At 39.6% G+C, this 22,404-nt stretch overlaps 1 protein-coding gene across 1 annotated transcript in view; it reads right to left on the reverse strand.

Annotated features, from left to right (window-relative positions):
* The window catches only part of RALGPS1 (Ral GEF with PH domain and SH3 binding motif 1), a 460,947-nt gene that overhangs the window by 80,746 nt on the left and 357,797 nt on the right, over nt 1-22,404 (reverse strand). Inside the window, exon 8 of the mRNA XM_006892619.1 lies at nt 3,933-4,070. Coding sequence (XP_006892681.1) covers nt 3,933-4,070 — 138 coding nt within the window. The remainder of the gene's footprint in view (nt 1-3,932; nt 4,071-22,404) is intronic.

The following is a 22,404-nucleotide window of genomic DNA, read 5'->3' on the forward strand; positions in this document are numbered from 1 at the left end:
TAGGCAATGAATTTCTAAAAATGTATTCATTTCTTCTAAGTTTTCAAACAAGTTGGAGTATGGTTCTTCATGTTGTTGTTTGTTAGGTGCCAGCGAGTTGAGTATGACTCATAGTGGGCTTATGAACAACAGGTCTGGCTCCTTTTCTGTGCCATCCTCATCATCTCTGATATACTTGAGTCCACTGCTATAGTCAATCCACCTTGTTGGGGGGTGGGGGTCTTTCTCTCTTTCACTAACTCTCTACCTTTCCACTGTGACATCTCTTTCCAATCAGTAACCTCTCCTAAAGACATGTCCAAAGTATTAGAGACGAAGCTTTGATAGCCTTGCTCCCAAGAAGCCCTCTGGTTGCACTTTTGTGAAGTCATATCTGTTTTTTTGGCAGCCCATGAGATATTTAGTATTATTCTCCAACACCACAACTCAAAGAGGCATCATCAATTCTTCTGTCATCCTTATTCACTGTCCAGCCCTCAGGAACATAGCAAGTAATTCTTCATAGTATTCTGTTCTGTTATTACTTTTATTTCAACTGGTTCTATCGTGATGTCACCCATTTCATTCTTCTTTTTCCCCCATTTAAGTCTTATATGTGCTTTGCATAATTTTTTTCTTTTTCTTTGTTAGCTCTACCAGAGATATGCTAATTTTATTTATCGTTTTAAAGAACTAACTTCTAGTCTTGTTGATTTTATTGTTTTAGTGTTTCATTTATTTCTGCTCTAATCTTTTATCTTCTTGTTCTCTTTTCTGGAGACTGTAGCCTTTGCTTGCTGCTCTTTCTCTGTTGGAAAAGCTGGATTAAGGTATAGATATTGATGTCTTTCTTTTTTTAAAATGTGTACATTTATAGCTATAAATTGATCTTTTAGTACTGTTTTTGCTGTGTCTCAAAGACTTTGGTATGCTGTGTTTTCCTTCTCATTTTTTGCAAGAATTAAAAAAAAAAATCTCCTATTTTCCAGTAGTGTTCAAGAAAGGTGTTATTTAGCTTCTAAGTACTTGATTTTTCTCTCCTTGATCTTTCTATTATTAATTTCTAATTTATAGTACTGTGATCCAAGGAGACAACTTTTAGTATTTGGATGTGCTTTTTAATTTATTGAGGCTTGCTTGTATCTTCATGTATGATCTATTCTAGAACTTTCTATACGCATTTGAAAAAAAACGTATATTGGACTCTTGCTGGGTAGAGTGTCCTAGATAAGTCACCGACACCCAGCTGGTGTGCTTGTTGAGTTTGTGTCAAGCTTTTTTGACCTTCATCGAAGGTAGGAATTATCCTATTATTATGCTGATGATTTCTTTATTCATATCTATTAAAGTTCAATTTATATATCTTATAGCTCTGTAATTGAAATGCATTGATATTATAGTTATGTTTTCATGTTCAATTAGACCTTTACTCATTCTAGAATATATTCTGGGACAAAGGGAGTTGTGCTCCTAACTCAAAGGCAGCATTTGTGTGATGATTTAAATCTACTGGTTCCACAACAGAAATAACAAGATTTATTATTTTTCTTTGCAGTTTTCTGTAAGTTAACATTTTATTCCCAAGTCTAAAACAATTCAGTTTATCATGAATCCAATTGGCTTCCTCTCTCTTTAGAAATTCTGTAACTACAATACTCATACCCTCTTTTTGCTTTATAGACTGATACGTCTGGCTCCCTATTTTCAGTCTTGTATGTTTAATAAGTCTGTGTATATGTAACTGTGTTGGTTTCTGAATGATGCTTTCATGTATGTTAACTTTGGGTTGTTATTATCAGTCATTACTGATTCTATGTCTGAAGAATTCCCTTTGGTATTTCTTGAAAGGTTGTCCTAGTTTTCACAAGGACAACCTTAATTTCTGCAATCTAAAAATGTCCTAATTTCATCTTCACATTTTGATAATTTTGATAAATGATAATTTTGCAGGGCAAATACTTTTTAGTTGGTAATTGTATTCTTTTAAAGCTTTAGATATGTTACCCATTGTCTTCTTGTCTATGTGGATTCTGCTAAGATCAGATAGTATTATTGGTTCTATTTGATGAGAAATTCTTTGTTTTTCCTGGACTATTTTCAGTATTTTTTCCTTGTCTTTAATTTTGGAAAATATGATTATGATATATGCTGGTGTTTTCCTTTTGGGGTCTGTCTTCTTTACGTTTAGCTCGGTCTTGAATTTTTATTTCCTCATTTTTAACAATATTTGAGAAGTTTTCTTCCAACAAATCTTCAATGATTTCCTTCCCTTTGTCTCTTCCTGTTCTGGCATTCCAATCTTATCAAAACTATTCCTCTTCATTTTATTCACATATAATTATTCATCTTCCTTCCTCCTTCCTTCTTCCATCTCTCTCTATTTATTTATTTATTTTGATTGTTCCTCAAATACAATAGTATTGAAGGATTTGTCCTCCATCTCACTAATGTTATATTCCAGTGTTTTAATTCTGTCTTTTGTCCTTCCAATGTGTTATCTGTTTCTCAAATTTTAGTCTTAATATTCTGCATATCAATTTGCTGCATTTATATTGCTTCTAATGTTCTACTTAATTTTGTCTTGTCTTTTAAAAATATTCTTTTATATTTTCCTCAATATGTTGAAAGAATCAAACTAGCATTCCTTTTCATTCCTTATATGAGAAGTTATATTTTCTGAAAGATTTTCTGATTCTTTAGTTGGAAATATTTTGGTGTTTTTTTAAATTTTGAGTTATTTAAATTCATCTGTTGCCTTCAAGACAATGCAGTATTTCATTATTTTGCTTTCATATAGCTGACTAAATCATGCATGTGTGCTAAGCAGCTTCCTAGTTGGTAGTTCCTAGAGCTTTACCTCCTGTTTTCTAGTGACAGAGGATAGAGGTATGTACGCAGTTTTCTAGTCACATGTAAGAGGTGAGAGTAGATTGGTTGGGATAGGTGGTAGTTTTTCATGTGTTACATGGAACAGGAGCTGGTATTTACTCCTGTCCCTTGGATGAAGCTTCATGAGGTGTATGTGAGACTAGTTGCTCTGTTTTCAGACAGAACAATAAGAAAGAAACAAAACAGCAAAACCCAAAAACAATATTGGATGATAAAAAAACTCCAGGCTCTCTGCTCCTCGTCGATCCAGATTTTGCCCTCTCTTCTTGTGCAGCCTCAGCCGCATCCCTGAGACACGATGGTGAAGGTCGGAGTAAATGGATTTGGCCGTACTGGGCACCTAGTCACCAGGACTGCTTTTCACTCTAGCAAAGTGGATATTGTCACCATCAATGATCCCTTCATTGACCTCAACTGCTCCTGGTGATCTTCATGTTATTTTGTATTTTTTAATTTTATTATCATTATTTTATACTGGTTTACTTATAAAGATAATAAAGTTCATCTACATTGTTCTTCATATTGTTTGGCATCTCTTTTTCCTCATCTCTTCTTTGCCCCCCCATGCTTATTTCTTTTATATTTCAAAAGAAATTTACTCAAGACATACCTTACATTAATTCTACATCATTAATAAACAAAATCTAACCATTCACATATGTAATTGTAATTATAAATATGGAGGTCAGAAATTATATATTTAGGGAAACACATTATAATCCATAACAATCAGGTACAGAGTACACAAACACATCTACTGAATAAATGAAGGACTTGGAACCAGAGAGTTCTAGGGTCTGATACTCATTTGAGTACGTGAAATTATATAAGTAACTAAAATGGTGTAAGCTTCAGTTCTCTCACACAGAGAAAGTAAAGTCTGATTTGCAGATTCTTTATGAACAGTTAACACTTTGTGTAAAAGATTCAGCACCTATTTGATGTTAAAGTTATTAAAATAAAGAACTAGCTGGTTTGTTGAGCTTTCTCATTGACAAGTAAGTGTTGGCCTCCAAATTTCAATAACGTTAAGATTTCAAAATTCCAATACCTAGGATACTAACCATAGCTGCAGGAAACTTGTAAATCAGCAATTATCCGGAGAATATTGTTCATCTGATTGGATCTTTGTTCATTTTCCATGATGCTGCCTGAGGCAGGATATGCAGAATCAATGTAGATTAAATCCAGAAGATAGATCCCTGAAATGAAAGAAGATATTGAATAATGGTTAGAGATCACCACTTTTCAGAACAAAATAGCAAAATGAGACACAATGCTAAAAGGTTTAAGGGATGATTACAGAAAACTCAGGTATGACTTAGACTTAAGTTTTAATCCTATTTATTAATTTTTCACATAGATGGCTCAAATGCAAATCAAACATATGACTAACAAACGAAATGTCAGAAATATTTTAGCACTCTTCATATACTCTCCACCAAGAAGATTTTCACCTGTAACCCTGCAAGGAAAATGACAGGCTATAAAAGAAACGAATACATGAGTTTTTCACCAACTGATAATTGTAAGTCTAAGTGTCACATCCATGGGATGACTCATTTGTTCAGAATTCATTCACATCTACCCATGCAGTGATCTACCTATCTATTTGTCTAATCTACCTGTGTAAACATATACACATACATCTCAACCAAAAATCATAAATTAACTGAGAAACAAAAGAAACCAATAGAGAAAAATTAAGCTTTAGCATATTTTTACATTTTCTAGCAATCAGAAGCAAAAAAGAAATTTGGTTACTGATTAAGTCATTATGTTTGCAATTATGCTTGAAATTTAAAAACATCAATTTATTTAAGAGAGAGAAAGAGAGAGAGAGAGAACATAGTTTAAGAACTAATTCTAGAAACGAGAGTCCTCAATAAGAAATAGGTTCACAGGGGTTATCAAAGGCATTGGAATTCGAAAGTGGATGGCCAATCCTTTCTAGTCTTTTTTAATTTTGAAGCTCAACTTCAGTACAATATTTGACAGACAACCATTTTACCCTAAAGAGTAGATGACACTTAACAATCATTGTATCCAAAGAACTGGTTGACATTCAGTTCTTTTAAGAGGTAGCATGTGAGCAAGAATGTACTGAGGGAAGCATTCCAATCTGCACTGAAGACACTGGCAGAAAACAAACCCAAACTCCCTCTTTATGTCTGGATTCCAGTTCCTGGTGACACAAGACAGAACAGTGCTCCACAGGGTTTCCAAGGCCACACAGCTGGGGAAGGACAAGTAGGAGTCAAACTCGAGCCCAAAGGACAAGTAGGAGTCTAACTCGAGCCCGTCTCTTCCAGAGAACACACTTCATGCCATCACAGTGCATGCACCACTGGAGCTGGTTACAATGAGTCATTCATCTACTTTTTAAATAGCTGCACATTGTTATAGGAAACTATTAAATCACAGAAACATATGCTAGCACTTCTCATAGGAACCATTGCCCTTTCCTTTCTTTCTGGTAGTGCCATGTTTCCAAAAGTTGAATAATTATAAATAATTTCTTTCGGATATATCCTCGTTTGGGTAGGCGTAAGCCCAGAGATTTATTTTTTCCTTTGCCTTGTTTTCTCTCTTATGAACGTAACTCAGTGGCCTCCCCAAGGGAATCAGCAATGGCTATCCTAAAAATGTCATTGCCACTTCAACCGCAACAAAAAGTATCCTCCAGTGCCGAGCATGAGGTGAGAGGATACAAGACACAGGGCAGTTTTTATTCTAGATTCCAACTTGGAATGGCAGAGCGAACGATGAGCCTGGAAAGCCAAGAACTGAAGACACAAGAGAAGTGTAACAGGCATGATCCTTCTTACTCTTAATGTCTTATGTAATCCTTTCATCAACCTTGTGAAGTATGAAGAGAAAACCAAAGCTCAGAAAGGTTAGGACAGCCAGTCAAGGCCTCACAGCAAGCGAGTATTGGTGGGGCTGGGATAGGGAGCCAGGTCGATCTGGCTGAATGCCGATGTTTCCACCCGTAGTCATCAGAGACAAAACAGGGAATCGCCCTTTCTCAAATAAAAACCTCAAATGGAAAGTTCACCCTGTGGGGCCCTGTGAGGATGGGCACCAGCCTCTCTGCTTCCCCTCAGGTTTCCAGAGGAGGATTCTTAAGTAGGGAGTACTCAACAGAGTCCTGGAGAAGCTTGCTTTAGAAGGAGCAAGAACACCATTTTCACAGATTGGCCCCAAGCTCTACTCGTGTCCTGTGGGCAAAGGGAACTCACTATTTCATGTAAGAATAAATCCCACTGCCAGTCTGTTCCTCAGTCCACTGTATTAAAAACAAAAACAAACAAATCAACCAACAGACTCTTAGCTGTCTACTCTCCAGGACCTAGGAGCATGCGTCAAGGCCAAAACTTGCTAAGTATTAAGAGGCCCAAGGAGGCCTCCTGGTACCAGTGACTTGGGGAGACTGTGAGCCTCTACAAAAATCTCCATATACCTAACCTTTAATTTCTCACAATAAAAATGGCTCCCAAAGCAGCAAAATCTTCTCAAGTTAACACTCCACAAATCCAGGGAAATGTTTCCATTAACATACTAGCCCATAATGGAAAAGATTGAAAGGCTTAAACCATAATGAAATAAGAATTCCTCTGTCAATTTGGAGCCAACTCAGAGTTGACCCTTCCAGCAGGTTTTCTGCAGCTTTAAAATCACAGGGGAGGAAATTTCCCATCTTTGTCCTTGGGAGTCACTGGTTGATTCGAATCACCAGAGAGGCACAGCCTTTGGATCAGTAGTGCAAATCCCTATGGACTACACCAACAGAGTTCTCTGAGATAAGAAAAGCCTCCTCCATTGGCACTGTGCCAGGTATGGTGCTAAACTTCAGATATTCAGTTAACACCACAACTACCATTGTATCATTTATGCATTTAAGTCTGACTCCTCTATGCCTTTGTCCCTTGATCCAAATCACCAGCATTAAGAAAAGGGCACATGGGAGCTACTTGGCAAACATTAGCCAGAAGAAGGAATGCAAGAATAGAGATCAATTTTATTTAACCCATACAATAATCTATTAAGCACATGCTTTTTTTTACATGAAGAGTCAAGTGATGAAAATAATAGCAAGTGTTTACTTTATAAGCATTTACCATATGCCAGGCCATAAACTAAGAGCTTTCAACAGATTATAAGTAAGACAAATACTGTGTTTGAGGAGGTATTTTTGCAATTTACAAAGGAAGAAACTGAAGCTGAGAGACACTGTATCACTTGTCAGAAGTCAACTGGCTGGAAAGTCATAGAGAACATTTCAGTACAGATCTGCCCTGGGGGACATACTGTCTGTCAATCTTTTTTCTATGGCAGGCAAATTTTTTGGCACCTGGAAGCAAAGGAGGTAAGATGGAAACATGGCTGAGCCCAGGGGTTCTAGGCTATGGTCCTTCACATCTGATTTCTCTTTTGCAGGCATCACTATCACACTGGCTCATGACTATACTGCTGTCACCCATTCTCCATCGTCTCCCTCATACTTTATAGTGGATATCCATACTGGGTCCAGTCTTTAGAACCCTGCCAATTCTGTCACATGACAGGCAGCTGTGGAATAAAAGGAAGAGTATAAGGCTTGGAGCCAGGGAGACTTGAAACCCTAGTGTTGTCACTTCTCATATGGGAAGCCTTAACAAGCTTCTTACACCTCCCGGTGCCTCAGTTTCCTTGTCTGTGTAATGAGGCTAATAATTGTGGCTTCAAGGAACTTGTGGCCCAGGGCCTGGATCACTCAAGTATGGAAGAGTGAAACTGACCCTGAGCTGGCTCTGTGGTGACACACCTACTCTTGTGAACATGAGGATGCCTATGGGAGAGATGTGCCCAGCAGAGTTTGCTATAGCCAAGGATGGTACCCAGATGCTGACCACACGGTGGCCACCCACCTCAGCTGGGACAGTACTGGGAGCTTCCATCTGGAATGGGATAGCACAGCTGGGAAGTCTCAGCTCTTTTCCCTATTTATACAGAAGTTACTGCAGCAGATGACATTGCGTTGTTGGCCTTGTTAAGACTGACGGACATTAATTGGATCAGGAACTGGCTCTGGCTGCCTTGAGGCTGAACAGTGCCAAGGACTAGGGCTAGACTGGGAGGCACAGATATGTCGGAGCAAACAATAACAGTTGATGTCTGCATCAGGAAAGGCTAAATGTTGCTTGAACCATAGCATCTTCACAGCAACCCTTTGCAGGAGGTATTCTTACCACCACTTCCATCTGCTCTTTTATAGACTAGGAATAGTAGCTCAGAGAGGAAAAGTGACTTGTCTAAGATCATAGCCTGGAAATGAGAGAATTGACATTTGAATTCAGGATTGTCTGAGTATAAAGATTGGGGCAGACAGCAATGTTAGGGGTTGAGTATTGGGATCTGGGAGTTAGGAGTCATTGGCTGGCATAGGGACGAGGGTCCCAGCTAGAGCTGGGATGCAAAGGCCCCTGTGTTGGCCTGTCCCTCGGAGGGTTTTGCTGGCAGGCAGTATCTGCTTCATGGCTGTTGACTGGACCTCCTCTGAGATGGACAGCTACTTACACCATGTTTATGCTCCCTCCTTCCACACCCCACACACAGCCTGGTGATACTGATGTGGCTATAATGTGAGTGCCAACTAGACTGTGTGGTGGTCAGAAACCCATGGAGCGAGGAGGGAGCAGCCCCCAGCTCTCTGTTATGAGAACCTTCCCCAGTCATGCTGGCCCCAACATCAGGGGCATGAGGCCAAACCTTCTTCCTGATGGTGAATCCAGCCCCCCCCACCAGGGATGTCTACAAAACATCCCAGTTCCCAGGAGGGAGTGCTGGGCTGAAAAAGGGGGTCCTCTCCTGAATAGACACCTTCTCTGAAGCTGAGGGACACCCATGCTCAATGGCGCAGAGCCCACTTGAAGCTGGGCACTTGCAGACTCCCAGAGCCAAAGGCTGCGCTGGCACCCGGGCTTTTCCACAAGCCCAGAGACTCACTGGCCTCTTGTTCCTCCCTCCGCCATCCTGTCTCACTTCTATCCCGGCTCTGGTTTTGGTTTTTCGCACACAGCTATCTATTTAATAAGGAAAATTCTGCTGTGCTGAGGGGAAAAACTCCCCACAGCATAAAAATGTGCCACATTTCCAACATGCACTTTCCTTTTTCTCCCATCTCTCTAAAATTTTGAGATGAAAGACTTTTTTCCATGTTCTCCTTTTATGCCTTAAAAAGATCACTTCCAAATTTCAGAAATGAGGAGTGCTGGCACCCAGAGCTGTACTTAAACTGTCCTGATAAATTCCAAATGAAATAACAGAACAGCAGTTCATTAGGGCTTGTCTTTCTTTCTTTCTATTTTTTTTTCTTCAAGGAAAGCATAAAACAATTCCATTACTGTAGAATGAGATCGCAGCAGGCAGTTTGGGCTCCCTGTCAGATAGGGAAGATTGCTAGTATTAATGAATGTCTGCCAATTAATATCAGGCAAATCTAGACTTCAGAGCAAATTCTTACATGAATATCTGTTAGAAGCTCACAGTCATTAAGGCAAAATGTTTCCAAGTCTGCAGAAAGGGGCAGACCCAGGCAGTCACATGTCAGGCCATTAGAGACCATGCTTCTCGGATGAGCACATGGCCTTATTTACTTCTTGGTTGTTGAGGCTCATGAATCACAAATGCACGTGGACAACATCCCACAGCCTGGACAGAATCCTGAGGTCTAGGGGTGCCAAATCTGTTCCTGGCTCTCCAGGGTAAAATGAGGACACAATTATAGATCCTTTCATGCCAAGGGGATTCCCTGGATCTACTGTTTAAAAATGTTCTCACAGAAAACTGAACTGTACTGCATGAGCTGGGGTTCTGGTCAACAGTAAAGAGAAAACCTCATCTACCTACAGCCAAATAATATTTGACAAGGAATTAATACCTATTAAGTGGGGAAATGACAACCTCTTCAACAAAAGATGCTGGCAAAACTGGACATCTACCTGCACAAAATGGAAACAGAATTCACATCTCACACTAGACACAAAAATCAACTCAAGGGGGATCAGAGACCTGGATCAGAGGTGAAGGCAAAGACCTAAGAATCATAAAAGGCAAAATGTGAGCAAACTTAAAAACCCTGGCCTATGGCATAAACAGGCTTACTACTATAGCCAGAAATGTACAAATAGGAGAGAACAAAATTAATGAATGAGACCTTCTAAAAATTAAGTCCCAGTGATTTTGAATAATCCTGCTTGAGGACTGATTTCTTATGACTCAGTGCCTCTTCTCTCCCATTTGCAGCAAGCTGCTGTCACAATCAACACTCTTGGTATCAGAGTCAGGAAGTAAATAGATGAATTGCACTGGGGAAGTTTGCTGTCAGGGAACTCTCCAGAGTGTTGAGGAACAATGATGTCAGTCTAGAGACTAAGGTACATCTGATCCAGGTGATAGTCTTCACAATTACACAGAGAGCCGGACAACGACTGAGAATGACAGAAGAAGAATGGATCTTTATGAGCTGTGGTGTTGGAGAAGAGGACTGAATATACGGACTGCCAGAAGAATAGGTCTGTCTTGGAGAGAGTGAAACTAAGTTAGTTTCTCCTTAGAGGTAAGGATTTTGAAGATCTATCTCATATACTTTGGGCACATGACCAGGAGGGACTAGTCCTTTGAGAAGGACACCATGCTTGGAAGGGTGGAGGGACAATGCAGGAAAGTAAGACCCCGGGTGAAATGGATTGACATGATAAATGGGGCAATGGGTGTAGGTGTGTTGGAGTGAGTGAGACTGGTTCAGGACAGAGCAGGCTTCAGAGTTATGATGTGTAGGCAACTAGATGGCACATAACAACAAACATTATTATTGGACTTATAAGTCTGTGATATATACTATCTTGTTCAATCTTTCAACAAATTATTTGGAGCAGAGAGGGAATACTTTGTCTAACATCCACTCTCTATTCTTTGGGAAGCAATCCTCAATTTTCCTCCAAATTCAGTTCATGAATTGCACAGGAGGAGACTGCCCATCCTTCTCCCATGGAGCAGCTGGTGGATGTTCTGTGTGCCTTTAGGACAGTGGTGCAGCTTCTTACCACTAGGCCACCATAGATGAAATATGAAAGAGAAAGTTGGCTTTTTGAAAAAGTCAATAAAGTAGGTAACCCTTTACTGTGTATGTCTAAGGAAAGCAAACAAGCAAAACAACAGATATACAATATCAGAGAGAGAAGGAGTAGAACTCTAATTTTGGGAGAGATGCTAACATAAAAGGACGTATAATTGTTATGCTAACACATTTAATAATCTAGGTAAACGGTGCTTATTAGGAAACTCTATTTTCCTCAAAACTGTTTCAATAAGAGGCAAAGCCTTCAACTTAAAAAATAAAGAGAAAATATTAGCTATATAAAAATATACTACAATTGACAAGTATGATATCTAAATGGTTTTACGGAACTTATCCACAAAACTTTAAAGGAAAAATAAAATGTTATTTAAATTGTTTTGGAGAAGAAGAAAGAATTAGAAATAAACTTTCAAGGGTTTTTTGAAACTGTCAGTTTAGAGACTAAGGTGCACCAGATCCAAGCAATTGATCTTTTCAATTACCTACTATACATCCTAGAGTTGGACAATAAATAAGGATAACAGCAGAAGAACTGATGCCTTTGCCTTGTGGTATTAGGGAAGAATACTGAATATCAATCCCATGAACTTCCAAGAGAACAAACAGGTCTGCCCTCAAGAATGTGAAACCATAGTGCTCCTTGGAGGCAAACATGGCAAAACTTCGCCTCACATACTTTGGGCATGTTGTTAGGAGGGGCCAGTCCTTGGAGAAGGACATCAATGCTAAGAAAGGTGGAGGGTCAGCAAAGGAAGAGAAGCCCTTCAACAAGATGGACTGACACAGTAACTGCAGCAGTGGGCTCAGTGTGTTGGAGATGGAGAGTAAGGCACAAGACAAGGCTGAGTTCAGCCCTATGGTTCATAGTTGACTTGATGGCACATAATAACAACAGCAATCATAATCAATATACTAAACCTGGACAGAGATGGCATAAAAAAGACTGATCTCATCAATAAATCAAAGTGTACATACTCCAAATAAAATACTAGCTAATACAACTCATTAATGTCTTAAAATAATGATATTTCACAAAAACTATGAGATATCATCTCACCTCAGTAAGAATAACAAAATTTAACAGAAGAGCAAACATCAAATGCTGGTGAGGTTGTGGAGAAACTGGAACTTTTATTCACTGTTGGTGGGAGTGTAAAATGGTGCAACCACTGTGGAAAGCTATACAGTGCTTTCTCAAAAGGTTGCAAATAGAAATACCACTTGGCCCAGCAATTCCACTACTGGGAATTTACCCTAAAGAAACCATAACCACCCCTCAAGCAGATATATGCACACCCATGTTTATTATGGCTTTGTTTGCAATAGCAAATAGCTGGAAACAACCCACGTGCCCATCAACAAAAATTAATGGATAGAGAAGCTGTGATATATTCACACAGTGGAATACTATGCAGCACTGAAAACAAGAAACTCATGAAATATTATACAAAATGGATGACCCTGGAGGACATTATGCTGAGTGAAGTATCTCAGTCACAAAAGGACAAATATTGCATAGGGCCACTGTTGTAAAATGGGACTGACATCGGGGTTGAGGGAAGACAGAGAAGGAAGAGAGGAATGATGTATACTGCTCTGAAACAGATGAGGGAGAGAACTGTTTAAAAGGGATATATGATTGGGTATTATTGTTAAGACAGGAGTCCAGAATGAAGGCTGCACAGTGGAGTAGACTTGAGGGAAAGGATTGCATAACAATGAAAGAGTTTTTCTTTTACTTTTCAAGAAGAATAATGAACTGGGGGGGGAGGGGTGGGCAGGGAGAAAAGTGCAACAGTGAATGACTGGGAACCCCAAGTCTTTGTAAACTTTCCTTAAAATTAATAAAAAATTCTATTAGCTAAGTAAATAAGCATTGTCTTAAGAGGATAAAAAACTAAATATATTTGTTAATGGAAGTGTAATGATTTTTAGCAATGGACCTTGTGGAAGAATGAAAAATTACTAACTTCAATATCCATTTCTGATACAGCATTGAGCTAGAAACTTTCTTAGTATGGTGAAGAATGCATTTAAAAAAGAAACTAAAACAAAGAATGTTCATAGTAATATTGAAGCCCTTTTGAATAAAACCAAGCCAAGAATACCCATCATAATTACTATTGTTTAGTATGCACAAGCCAATGCAATATGATAGAAATGTGAAAATAGACACATAACTTTATTTTTTTTACAGGTGACAGCATTAGCTATATTTACTGTTACATAATTAAACAGTCTACGTCAATAAACTGAAAATTATTATAGCTAATAATGCTAAGAGAACAAACAGGTTTGTCCTAAAGAAGGTGAAACCAGGCTTCTTCTTGAAGGCAAGGATTCTCAAGCGTTGTCTAACATACTCTGGGCATGTTGCAAGGAGGGACCAGACCTTGGAGAGGGACATCACGCTTAGAAGGTTGGAGGGACAGCACAAGAGAGGAAGATTCTCTTTGAGATGGACTGACTCAGTCACTGGGGTAATGGAGATAAATGTGTCACAGACGACAAGGTTGGCTCAGGATAGAGCAGAGTTCAGAGCTGTTGTACAAAAGATTGCTATGAGTTGCGAATGACTCAACAGCACATAACAACAAAATGAGTTGAAAGAAAAGTTGGTGGTGTTGAGCTCTGGTGGCCTAGTGGTAAGGAGCTGCACTGCCAAATCAAAGGCACTTAGTTTGAGTCCACCAGTTGCTCCATTTAAGGAAGATTGGCAATCTTGTTTCATATGGTTTATAGTCAAGTAAATATACAGAAATCAATAGCTTTCTGCCATCACATCTATAATTGTCAGCTATAAAATGTAAAGTTGTTGTTGTTGTATATCATGGAATCAGAACCAATCCATAGCAGACCCTCTGGTGGATTTTCAGAGGCTCTTAATCACAAGGGAGGAGACTGCCCATCCTTCTCCCGCAGAGAGCTACTGGTGGCCTCGAACGGCATGCCTTCAGAATTGCAGTGCAGCTTTCTGCCATGTAGTACATAAAGGCTGTAAATATAAAGTACCTGGGAATATGTGTTTAAAATGTGTAAGATCTATCTGAATAAAATTTATTTTATAGAAAAATTATAGAGCATTCATTAAAATCAAATACAAATATATCCTGGGCTTTATAAAAAAGGCTCTTTTAAAAAAATCATTTTATGCAGCAATGAATGAATGGAAATCCAAAATCTCTGTAAATGTTCATTAAAATTATTAAAATTTTTAAAAAAATTAAAAAAATTTTTAGCAACATAAAACCCAAATTTATAAGAATATAATCTTTTTCTCTCTACATCTCTATATATGCATATTATAATGGGAATTAAACACTCTGATAATTAAGACAAAGACTAACAAAAATAACTTGCCTGGGGTTGATTCTCAGATTCCAAGGCTATAATCTTTATGGAAGCAGATTGCTAACACCTTTTTCACAGTAAGTTCAAACAGCAAACCTTTCATTTAGCAGTTGGGTTCTACAGGGCTCCGCAAGGTAAAGATTAATAAGGTAAAAATACTTTAAGGGCAGGAAAGAAGATATAAATGAGGAGACTTAATATTGGAATGATATAAAATAATTCCAAAATGCATTCTAAAGTTTACCTAGATGAAAGAAAAGGCAAAATAAAACAAGGATATGATCAGCACAGTATCACTAAATAAAGCAACAACACAGAGAGGGATAGAAAGATTAATGGAAATCAGAATTAGAGAGACAGTGTGAAAGTGTGATGACATTGTGGGTGTTGAAATTAATGTTACAGAATAAAATAGGTATGAATGGTTGAAGTAAAACTTAATTTGCTTAGTAAACTTCTACTCAGACCACAATTAAAGAAGAAAAAAATATTCTTCACTACCACCATCAAAGTTTACCTCCAAGAGTACACAGATGAAAACAGAACATTTTTAAAAAGAAAATAAAGAGAGCTTGTTCTATGATGTGTCAAATTTCCTATAAAGCCACAGTAATGATGTAAATTAGCAATTTTTTATTTACTGTAGAATTAGACAAATAAGCCAATAACTCTAAATGTGGAGTCTGTCAATTAAGTATGAGTTTGCAGATATGGATATTTGGTATAAAAACTGATGGAATACTAACTGATATATTCAACAAACAGATGCAGCTTTGGATGTGCTCACCATGTTGTGCCAAGAAATCTGGAAGACAACTACCTGGCCAACTGACTGGAAGATATCCTTATTTATTCATATCCCCAAAAAGGTGATCCAACAGAATGCAGAAATTATCAAACAATATTACTATTATCACATGCAAGCAAAATCTTGCTGAAGATTATAAAAAAATGACCAAAATAATACATCAACAGAGAACTGCCAGAAATACAAGCAGGATTTAGAAGGGGCCGTGGGACTTGGTATATCATTGCTGATGTCACACGGGCATTTGTGTGGATCATAACAAACTGTGCTTGACATTAAGAAAAATGGGAATCCCAGAACACTTGATTGAGCTCATAAAAAACCTATATCTAGACCAAGAAGATGTTGTGTATATAAAGCAAGGGAACAGTGCATGCCTCAAAATCAAGAAAAGAGTATGTTAGATATATAATCTTTATTCTTACCTTTTCTGTAGTACATTGGCACCAGCAGCCAGGAAATAAAAAAAAAACTAATTGCGATGGGTAAGTCTGCTGTTAGGGACCTCGCTAAAGTACTCAAGAGCAACGGTGTCTCTCTGGAGACTAAGGTACGCCTGATAGAGGCCATGGTCTTTGCAATCACTTGTTATGCATCAGAGAGTTGGACAATGACTAGGGAGGATAGAAGGAGAATTGATTCCTCTGAGCTGTGGTGCTGGAGAAGAGTACTGAATGTACCATGGACTGCCAAGAAAACAGACAGATTCATCCTGGAGAGGGTTAAACCAGGCTACTCCCTGGAGGCAAGGATTCTGGGGCTTCGTCTGACATACTTTGGACATGTTGTAAGGAGAGAAAGGTCCTTGGAGAAGGACATCATGCTTGGGAGGGCGGAGGGACAGCGCAGATGAGGAAGACCCTCTATGAGGTGGATTGATTCAGTGACGGGGTAATTGGGATGGGTGTGTTAGAGGCAATGCGATTGGCACAGCATAGAGCAGGGTTTAGGGCTGTTGTACATAGGGTCGCTATGAGTCACAAATGACTCAACGGCACATAACAACAACAACAACAACAACTTACCTTTTCAATCTACATGCTGAACAAATCATTCAAGAGGCTAAAATTTATGAAGGAGAATGTGGCATCAGAATTGGGGGAAGACTCAACAACTTATGTATGCAGAACTTTAGTAAACCTGAGGAGGGCTTGAAGCATTTGTGGCAGAAAATCAAGGATTGCAGCCTTCAATACAGATTGCATTTCAACATCAGGAAAACAAAAACTTCCAGCATGGGGATAATAGGCAGCATCTTGATAGATGGAGAAAAGAATGAAGTTGTTAATGATTTCATCTTGCTTGAATCCACAATCAACAACCTTGGCACCAGCAGTCAGGAAATCAAAAGATAAGTTGCATTGAAGAGATCTGCTGTCAGGGGGACCTCTCCAGAATGCTGAGGACAATGATGTGAGTCTGGAGACATAAGGTGCATCTGATCTAGGCCATGGTCTTCTCAATTGCTTGCCATGCATCTGAGAGCTGCAATGGCTAAGATGACAGAAGAATGAATACCTTTTGGTCATGGTTCTAGAGAAGAGTATTGAACCTATCATGGACTGCCAAGAGAACAAATACGTCTGTTCTGGAGAGGGTGAATTCAGGTTGCTCCTTGGAGGCAAGGATTTTTAAATTCTGTCTCATATTTTAGACATGTTTTCAGGAGAGGTCATTCCTAGGAGAAGGACATCATGTTTGGAAGGGTGGAGGGTCTGTGCAAGAGAAAAAGACCCTGGATGTAATGGATTAACACCTTGACTGTGGCAATGGGGACGCAGGTTTAGGCAGTTTCATTCTGTTGTACAGAATACTGCTATAGGTCAGAGCCGACTCAGTGGCACCCAGGACAAACATGTACCACTTTTTGAAACAAAACACGAGCAAAATGTTTTTGTAAAAAACATTAAGAGTACCAGATACTCTTGATGAGATGGGGGGAAAGGATATAATATTTTAAGCAGACAATGTTTCTGAGCATTCTTAACTCCTGGTAGAAGACTTAAGCCTTTAGATTTAGATTTTAAAAGTCACAAACATTTACTGTCTGTCTTGGAGCTGTGTCTCTATGCCTCTGTTAACACCTCATTATCTCTTATTTGGACCACATCCAGGATCTCTTCACTGGCCTCTCAATATTCTGGGGGCTCTTTCTAAAATCTAGCCAGATTTTCTGACTTGGAGCAAACCAATGATTTTGTACAGGGGATAAAGTCCTTAGGATAGCCCATGCCTGCTTCCCTACATCCTTCTTCCACTGTCACGTTATTTTTCCCTCCACTTTCATATTGGATATTGAAGTCCTGATGAGTCCCTGAACATGTCCTCAGCTTCCTTCTCCAGCCAACTCCTCTCGTAGGGCATTGCACTTCTGAGCTTTGGCAAAAATACTTTCTCCGCCTATAAAGTCCTCCCTCCCCTTGCTGATTCAGTCTCCTTCTCAGGCTGTTAACTGGTTCTTCTTGGGCTTTCAGCATCTACTGACTTTCCCTTGATTTATCACACACACTAATTTCCTTCTCTCTCTCTCAACAAGCACACACACACACACACACACACACACACACACTCTGTGTGGGTGATAGCTATGTCTTACCCATCTCTGTATTCTCAAGTGCCCAGCACTGAACCTAGCATAAAGTAGGTGCTCAGAAAATGTTTGGGGTATAACGAGGCATGATGCTGAATCTTTATTGACACATATGATTGTCTTCAATCTTGTTTGTAAAGTTTTACTGTTTAGTGGAATTCAGTAACCTCAAAGACTAGAAACTTCATCCGGTGTTTTGGTACATCCAAACTAGAAAATTATAGCAAAACCCAAACCTATTGCTGACCCATGGGCTCACGGCAACCCAAACAGGACAGAGTAGAACTTCTCTATAGGTCTCCAAGGCTGTAAGTCATTACAGAAACAGCCAGCCACATGTGACCTTTGGGGTAGCAGCCAAGCTTTTAGCCACTGCACCATCAGGGCTCCTCACCTCCAAGCTAAATATCTTTCTCAGAGTGCTAAAATGGACTTCCTGAGCAGCTGACGTCATCTAAAGGAAACGCAAGATGATTCCCCAAGTAAAAGGCTCGGAAACCTGCCTCATATTGGGTAGAACCGAGGCTGCCCAAGTGCCAAGGAAAACACTCCCAAGCTTGTCTTTCCAACCCTGGCTTGGAGATTCGCTACTGTGCACAGAAAGCTCCCTGGACGTACGAGGCCACCAGGATCCCAGCCAGAGAGTGAGCTCACGGACGGCGGCTTCAGGCACCAAAGCATTTTCCACTTCTACTAATGAGCTCACATATCTTGACCACACTGTACCTAGTCTTTAAGTCAAACAAAAAATAATGGAAGCAAATGCAAAACTGTCAGATTTATTCATTACTGAATGGAAACTGTGTAACAAAACACGACATTCTAAACCTCAGTGGCCAGTCCTCTGCATTCTCTGGAAAACAAGCTACAGATTTTCAGACGGTTAGCTACATCCAAACGAATTTTTACTTTCTTAAAGTAAATTCTTTCCTGATTTTGCTGAAACGAAATACTGAAAAGCTCCTTGGGCCTCTTTGAAAGGAAGAAGGCATCTGACAACTAATTTATTTGTGGTTTTCAGGTTCAGGGGCTTTGATCTCACCCTGCATTTCTCAGCAGAGATGAGATGATGTAAGTCCCTGGAGGACTGACCAGAAAACCTGCCTTCAGTGAGAAGGGGCCATTTCTGTGTTCTACAAAAGTGCATCTCTGTGGACTTCCGCCCTTCTCCAGGGCATATTTGGGACATCAGACATTTTAACTTGCCAGATCCATCTGGACCAGGGCCAGTTTTGCTCTTTACAAAGCACACGGTTCAAATCTACCAGATGTTCCATGGGAGAAAAATGGTCAGCCTTCTCCTGTGTGACTTACTGCTTCTGAAAACCTGTGGGAGGGTCAGTTACGAGTTGGTTCTGATTCAAAGGTACACAACTACCACCAAGACCATGACCACTGTTTGAGTTGAAAGCTGGGGATGATCACCCCAATCAAGTCTGCCCAGGACCAATGTGATGCAGGCAGGCAAAGGATTTAGTCCTTCAGTCCCACCAGCAGGGGACACTGGACACAGTCATGCTGCTACTGGCTTGGAATCCTGCATGTTGGGAAGAGATGGGAGAATGAAGGGAACTTGGGCCACCACTGGCTGGGGTCCTGCTTCAGGCTGGAAAGCTCATCCACACCTCTATTCTCTGTGCTATGCTTTTTCACCTCCTTTGGAAAATGACCCAGGAAACTTGAATTCTGGGCTTTTGGCCACCTTCTTAAGACCTGTCAACCATTCTCTCCAGCACCAATTTTACTCAGTTTTGGTTCTTCTTCTTTTTACATAGATCACTACAGTTATAGGAGTCTTGGGGCCAATGCTAGCCTCATTAGGACATTCCTGATTACGTTAGCACAGTACACTTAGAGCAAAGAGAGAGGCCAAGATGGAAAAGACACATGTCTGCTGTCCAAGGAGAAGCATAAAAATGAGGGAAGGTGAGATAACGAAGCTGGAGCGGCAAAGAGTGGTGTACCTAGGAACCCACTTATTCATCTTTAGACATATTCTTGCTATATTTTTAGATAAAAAAAACAACAGAAACAACCATGCACATTTTGGGACAAAAAAAAATCCTATAAAATAACCCAGCCCTCTGAGTGAACTGTAGGTCCCTATTTCACTCTGCTCCACCTGAGCCCTACTTTCCACCAGACCAACAACACCACTATATGGTAAATGCTTTCTTGGGCAACTGATTTCCCATGGAAAATAAGTCTGTAGAAGCACTTTGAAGAGGTGTCTACCACCAGATTTCCCCAATGCAATTAGTTTTTTGAGTTCCTGACTGCTGGTGCCAAGAGTGTTGATTGTAGAGCCAAGCAAGCTGAAATTGTTAATAATCTCAATCTCTTCTTCATCTATCATGATGCTGCCAATTGGCCCAGTGGTGAGGATCTTTTGTCTTCTTGATGCTGAGCTTTAATCATACTGAAGGAATTCCATCATAGTGAAAGTCTCTGACTTTCTGCAGCAAAGGTTTCAGGTCCTCCTCAGGCCAGATTGTGTTATCTGCATATTGCATGCTGTTGATGAGTCTTCCTCCAATTCTGATACCACATTCCTCCTCACACAGGCCAGCCAGCCTTGTTAATAATCTATTCCACATACACATTGAAAAGGTATGGAAACAGCACACATTCCTGATGCACAACTTTCTCAATTTTGAACCATGTAGTGTTTCTTTGCTCTGCTCTGAGGGCTGCTTCCTGGTTCAAGCATAGGTTTCACACAAGAACAATCAAGTGTTCTGGGAGTCCTATCCTTCTCAAAGATAACTACAATTCGTTGTGATCCACACAGTCAAACACTTTTGCACAGTCAATGAAACACAGCAAGATGTTCCTCTGGTACTCTTTGCTTTCACCTAAAATCCATCTGACATTGGCAATAATGCCTCTAGTGTCATGGCCTCTTCTAAATCCAGATTTTATTTCTGGCATCTCTCTTACCATTGAATAAACACACATGCATATTTATGCTGGCAGGAGCTAGTACATGTTAACAGAGAATTGCCATAAATTCAAGGCATATTTAGAAAAGGCTGTGGCACTAAAAATAACACTGCTCTTGTGAGATGAATCTTGGCTGAAAGTAGAAAATGACAGAAGAATATTTATTTGTGTTTCATTGACTATGCAAAAGCACTTGACTAATCACAAATTATGGCTAATTTTGAGAAGAATGGGAATCCCAGAATACTTATTTGCGCTCGCGCAAACCTATACTAAAACCAAAAAACTGTTGTGTGAACAAAGCAAGGAAACACTGCATGGTTTAAAGTAAAAAATGTATGTATCAGAGATGTATTCTTTCTCTAATCTCATCCAATCTGCTTGATGAGCAAATAATTTGAGAAGCTGTACTGGATGAAGAAGAATGTGGCATCAGGATTGGAGGAAGACTCATCAACAGCCTGAATTATTCAGGTGACCTAAACTTGCTTGTTGAAAGTGAGGACTAGAAACTCCGCTGCAAAAGATCAAAGACCAGAGCCTTCAATATGGATTTCATCTCAACATCAAGAAAACAAAAAAAATCCTCACTACTGGATCAATAGGCAGCATCATGATATATGGAGGAAAGTTTAAAATTGTCAACTATTTAATCTTACTTCAATCTGCAAACACTATCCTTGGTACTGTTATTGTTGTTGTTAAGTGCCATCAAGTAGCAGACGACTCATAGCGACTCCATGAATGAAAGTCTTGAACACGAAAAACTTTCATCATTTTTCCAAGTTCATAGAGTTTCCAGAGGCAAGCTTTTTCGGAAGTGGATGCCACTCCTGCTTCTAAGCCTGTCTTTAATTCGGGAGCTCCACCAAACACTGTCCACATGGGTAACCATTATCATATTTGACACATCAATGCCACAGTGTTTAGCATCACAGCAATTACAAGTAGCCTTTCTACAGCAAATTTGCCAGACCATTGCTGTACTACTTAGAAGAATGTATGACAGAAAAAAATCAAAAGCCTTCTTAAACAAGAGGTCAAATCTAATCTGCTCATACCCAGTTTTGAGCAGTGGCCACACCCAAGTACCAACTAAAAACTAGAAAACAAAGCTTACCAGAAGCCGGCCAGCTGCTCCATTCATCTTCCCAGACTGAAAGCAGCCCCAAGAATTTTATTTATTCTTACCAACAGTCAAGAAATCAAAAGATAGGTTCATTGAAATGAAAAATAAACAACCTAAATTTAAAAAAAAAAAGATAGGGGAGCTCTGGTGGCCTAGTGGTAAGGAGCTGCAACTACAATCCCAGAGGTGCACGGTTCGAATCCACCAGATGCTCTGCCGGGGAAGGGGGGACAATCTTCTCCTGTACCAGTCAGATCTGATTTGACGGTACACTCACACAAAAATAATAAAATTTAAAAAAAAAATAAAAGAATGCTTTAAAAAAAAAGAAATCAAAAGATATGCTGCCATAATCTCAGGGCAGGGGAGGGTTCTAGCATTGGAAACTCTAAAGGGTTGTGGAGGGTTAGATGCATTAGAATCAACTCAGAAGTGGTGAGTTTAGGATCATAAAATTAGAGGCACAACTCTGAGTGTTATGTCCCATTTTAGGTATTGGAATAGAAAAGACAGCAAGTATTAAAGATGTCCTGAGACTTGTTGACGCTATTGGAATTTTAAAAAGAGGGAAAACAAAACAGGAAAAGATGTGT

This window comes from Elephantulus edwardii, unplaced genomic scaffold, assembly GCF_000299155.1.
Source record: "Elephantulus edwardii isolate Elephantulus edwardi_28Jun2011 unplaced genomic scaffold, EleEdw1.0 scaffold00116, whole genome shotgun sequence".
Lineage (NCBI taxonomy): Eukaryota > Metazoa > Chordata > Mammalia > Macroscelidea > Macroscelididae > Elephantulus > Elephantulus edwardii.